General features: G+C 30.8%; 1 protein-coding gene across 1 annotated transcript; it reads left to right on the forward strand.

The window, feature by feature from the left end:
- The first annotated feature begins 48 nt into the window (after positions 1–48).
- Positions 49–4,331, forward strand: LOC132734113 (proprotein convertase subtilisin/kexin type 5-like). Its single transcript, XM_060720830.1, has 5 exons — positions 49–190; positions 479–1,510; positions 2,065–2,242; positions 2,458–2,621; positions 2,769–4,331. Exons 1-5 carry the CDS (start codon positions 130–132, stop codon positions 2,783–2,785), a joined length of 1,452 nt encoding a protein of 483 aa, XP_060576813.1. The 5' UTR covers positions 49–129; the 3' UTR covers positions 2,786–4,331.
- The last annotated feature ends 528 nt before the right edge of the window (positions 4,332–4,859 follow it).

The raw sequence follows: 4,859 nt of genomic DNA on the forward strand, positions 1-4,859 counted from the left end.
CAAAAAGAAGAATAATTGAATCAGCAATCTTTTAGTTATGCTAAAACATATGTATTCCCGTAAGTTGATCACATTATTTTCTATATAAAGAATTCTATCTCTTAGATTTGGATAAATGAATACGGAATAATGTTGCATAAGGAAACGTCAGCATTTATACTAGTATTGATTGTGGATATGATATTTAGTGGTAAGTTATTTTACTTCATGATAATTTGTACTGTAAGAATACAAATTTGAAGTGAATTTCTGTTAAAACATGTTCTTTTAATTTCCTGAATGCATGTATAAAATGTTGACTTTTTTATTTTATTTCAAGTTTATTTTATTATTATTCCTAATTTTTTGTGGTCAAGTTTAGAATTATATATTTTTATAAAAAATCTGACTTAGCATATTTATGGTCGTTACATTTTAATGTGGAAATTCTTACCAGAGGAAATGTAAATTTGTAAAAATATTCATATTAATTTTACAGAATGTAATGTTGGCTGCCAATCATGCTCCGGTTCAACTTGCACAAGTTGTGAATCATCTTACTATTTATCAAATGGCTTCTGTTTAATATGTCCTCCAGATTGTGTAAGGTGTAACAGCTACGATGACTGTACTTTATGTAAGCCAAATAAATATGGTTTGCATGAAAGATGTGCTTTCATTTGTGATGGTAATTGTCTAAATGGTGAATGTCATGCTAAAACGGGAGAGTGTACGAAATGTAGGCCCGGTTTATATGGACTTCAATGTCGACACAATTGTAGTTTATGTGAAAATGAACGTTGTGATTTACGGAAATGTTCGAGTGGTTGTAGAGATGGATATTATGAGTACAAAACCGGATTCGAAACAATATGCCAAACCTGTCCGTCAAATTGTAAACATTGTACGGATGGAAAAACATGTAATATTTGCAATAATGGTCTTCACCTGTATCAGTTTAATGGCAATGTTCACTGTGTGTCATGTTCGCAAGAATCACAATGTCCAGACTGTGTTATTGAAGGTTGTAACCTGTGTCAAATACACAATGATTCGTTAGTCTGCGCTGATTGTCCAGAAGGACAAATTTTTAATGGTAAAACATGCGAATCAAACACATCATTATGCTCTAAAGAATGTTCTACGATTTGTGATAGTACTGGAACATGTCAAGGAGAATGTAATGAGGGCTGGGCTGGTGAAAAATGTTCCAAACAATGTAACAGCAAATGTTTAAAATGCTCAAAAGTTTACGAAAATAGTTGTCTACTGTGTGTTGGTCATTTTTATTCAACCGATTGCAGTTTAGCCTGCAACACGGCATGCATAGTAAAAAGTGGTAAACATACATGTGAACATACAAGCGGATATTGTTTAAACGGATGTAACAAAACATTTTGGGGCGATACTTGCGATAAACCTTGTCCTAATGGATGTAAAGATCTGAAATGTGATAGAAAGAATGGTACATGTACGGATGGATGTATGGATGGACTGAGTGGAGATGAATGTACTCAAACTATCACAATTGGTAAACATTATGCATATAATTACTGTCAGGAATTAATTTCAAATAATTCATTTATAAGTAACTGATATGGATTAAATCGCATACATAATTGCCATGTTCATTAAATATTCATGATTATTTGCCCTTTCTTATGGTGGTATAACGTGGATATTGGAAATACTTAATTGCCTGGTTTACACGTGTTGGTATTATTTTGAACGTTGGTAACTATTACGTGCACAAATAGTTTATAAAAACGTTATAACTCGTCTTCAATAACAAGATAATATAATGACGAATAATACTCATTGTCACAGAATTAAATTCATGTTATATATTACGTTGGCATTTAAGAGACATTGATCCGAAAGGCTCCTTTTGTCATTTTAGTTGGCCAGCACGGTAATCGAACCCTCAATGTTGAGATAACAAATTTTGCGTTCTAACCTATTGAGCTGTGCGAGCTGACTTGATAAAGACGACTCTTTTTGCAGCTAATGACGAACAAATTGTTCATGTTATCATTGGACAATCATTATGGTGATATCTATTACACGTCAATGTTATATCTATAGAAACATCAGTGACAACAACAACAACAACAACAACATCAGCCGAACCTGTAACACAACAACAAACATGTGTGCACTGTGAGGATAAAGTTAATATTTTTACCGTTGGTTATTTCTCTGGATTCGGATCTTGTGCTGCAATAGTGGTGTTTGCTGTATTGTTTTACCTGATAAGACGAAGGTTAATGTTTTCACTTATTTAAATCTATTCAAACGAAATTCTCTTTTCTGGTGATAATAATGTTGATTAACATGATGTTATTGTCGCTATTTGATTATTACTTTATTGCTGTGTTTGTACTATCAAGTTAATTATGTTGCTTGCATTTTACGTATTACTTAAAATACACTAAATATGTAATTATGTATGATAATATCAGGAATTTTATTATTTAGGTATCTTGCAAGTAAAACGCCCGTAGGTAGCCGACGTAACGTTGAGGTTCCAACATATTATAACACTAGAACCGATTTCGGAGTTGGAAACACAGAGTCAGTCGATGTGACTAATAATTACGAGAGTTTGAGTAACCACACGATCACGGATAATGTTTACAATGGTAATTGATATATTCTTTATATTCTTTATTTGATAAGTCTAGAATTTAATCAGCTTAAGAATTTGATTTCATTATTATTTATAATTATTATTTATTTATTACAATTAATTGTGTTAATTATTTATTTATTTATTTATCTAATTTCAGATCTAAGAACAACATAGACGTAAGATAAATGGTTTTAGTAATTTATTAGCGAGAACAGCTAATAAATTGTTAGACTGTGTCTGTTGTTTATCTTAATTTCCAATACACATTTTTGTGATAATAAAAACCCTTTTTATTCTTAATCCCAAACATGCATTTAAGAGGTTGCAGTATTGTCCCTTTGTGCGTTTACACTATAAGCCTTTCATGTCCATTTTAGCTAATTCACATGTTGACTTCTCCTGCATGTTTATCTTTAGTGTTAATAAAAGTATATTTGTTGATATTGAGACGGATTAAAAACAATACCAGGAAGCAACATTGCAGGAATTTTCAAAGATTGCGTCAAGGTATTTTTACTTGCCTATGTCTGCGTATTCTTTAACTCAGCAACGATAAGATGTCATGAATATCCTTCTATTACGGTTAAGATACATAAAAAGATGTTCAAACCTATGTACATAACGGATAAGGGATCTGTCCAATAGTGCAGCAGAATTTGTGAGTTATGGTCTTTGAATAAAAAGCGATTTGGTCTGTTATTTTCTGTCTTGTACTACACAGCATCATGCTTCAAAGAGGCGGCGACATGTAGGAAACAAACTGCCCGATCACCCCTTAATACAACTACTGCATTGGCTACCGTCATACACATGCGAGAATTGATCTCTCTTGATTTGTGAATATTTCAATTCTATATTTAGAAAACATGTTAAGAATGTAATTACCAACATACTTATTGGACTATTTTGTGAAAAATCTAATAATTTGATTTGTTCAGCAACACAGAAATAAATGTAAATGTTACTGCATTATTAGAAAGAATTAGGTGCCAGCAAAAAATTTCCTTGAAGTTTCCTCTGTGTCATAGCACATAACATTTACAGTAACTCATCAAACAACTAAGGGTATGATCTTGTAAACATTACTCATAAATTTCGCTAACCGACGGTTATCAGATTTGGTAGGTCTTTGTTAGATAAAGAAAGTTTTTTATTGTTATTTGTAATAGTTTTCAACGTAGTGCTTTAAACAATGCATTGTTAATATTAAAACATAATGGATTCATTGTTAAATGTTTTAGTTATACAATCATATTAAATAAACAAATTTATAAATTTCACCTCGTTATGGGATAAAAATACTTCTACTTTTGCCAATGTCTTCTTCTTAATCAATAATTATTTGTAGATCTAGGAAGACCATAACCATAGACGTCACAGAAATGGTAGGCAGAACTTTGCTATGTCAGAATCAGGATAAATATTATATCTAGACAGAAATGTAGTGACCTTTTACATAAGATACGTTTTACTGTGGTGTTTAAAACTCTATTTGGGCAATGTTTGTTAATTGAGGCAAAATGTATATTTAAAAGATATTATTATAGTATACCATCTGTATTATGTTTTCTCAATTAATGTTTGAATGCCGTTATCATTTAAAGATTATTGTTTAAGAATTAGAAAGATGCTAATATTCTCTTTTTATTGCGTGAACCTACATGTGATATAGATATCTATTTAAGTATCCATACTGAACTTTTTTTCACATCTAACAGACCCGATCCTCTGTAACATTATCAAATTGGAATTTCAAATTATATTTTAAAATAAATAAATGTTTTATTGTAATAAGTGTTTAGTCTTTTATGACATTTTAGAATGTTTGATAGTTATATAACTTTTATTCACATATTTCCAAATTAAACCTTAAGTTTTCACGTTAACTTAATATTGGGACAAGTAAACAATGAGACATCTGTTAAAGAATTTATAATTTTATCAATTTTATATCTACACGCCAGTCTGTAGTTATTATTTTTCATTATTTTGAATCATTCGGTACATTAAGTCGAATAACACAATAATTTCACTACTTCATAAGCACTGTGTACGTCTTGTTACGTGGAAATTTACTATGCAAGGATTGTACAAAAGTAACACAGAATTGATTGTATAATTGTATATTGCAAACGCGCACAGTGGTAATTAAGCGAACCAATATATTTTTAAGTAAATCAAAGTGAAGGAAATGAATAAGCGCTTACGGTTGCTGAGATATTATATACATTTCCAACTTCAACACAAA

This window comes from Ruditapes philippinarum, unplaced genomic scaffold (assembly GCF_026571515.1).
Source record: "Ruditapes philippinarum isolate M1 unplaced genomic scaffold, ASM2657151v2 ctg27755_1_1_1_1, whole genome shotgun sequence".
Classification (NCBI taxonomy): Eukaryota; Metazoa; Mollusca; class Bivalvia; order Venerida; family Veneridae; genus Ruditapes; species Ruditapes philippinarum.

What these genes read in the sequence shown, in the direction of transcription:
- LOC132734113 (XM_060720830.1), top strand. Translation starts at nt 130, where the DNA reads ATGTTGCATAAGGAAACGTCAGCATTTATACTAGTATTGATTGTGGAT. An exon ending in TGTGGATATGATATTTAGTG is followed by an intron (nt 191 to 478) that starts GTAAGTTATTTT and finishes TTAATTTTACAG; the next exon opens with AATGTAATGTTGGCTGCCAA. An exon ending in TACTCAAACTATCACAATTG is followed by an intron (nt 1,511 to 2,064) that starts GTAAACATTATG and finishes TTATATCTATAG; the next exon opens with AAACATCAGTGACAACAACA.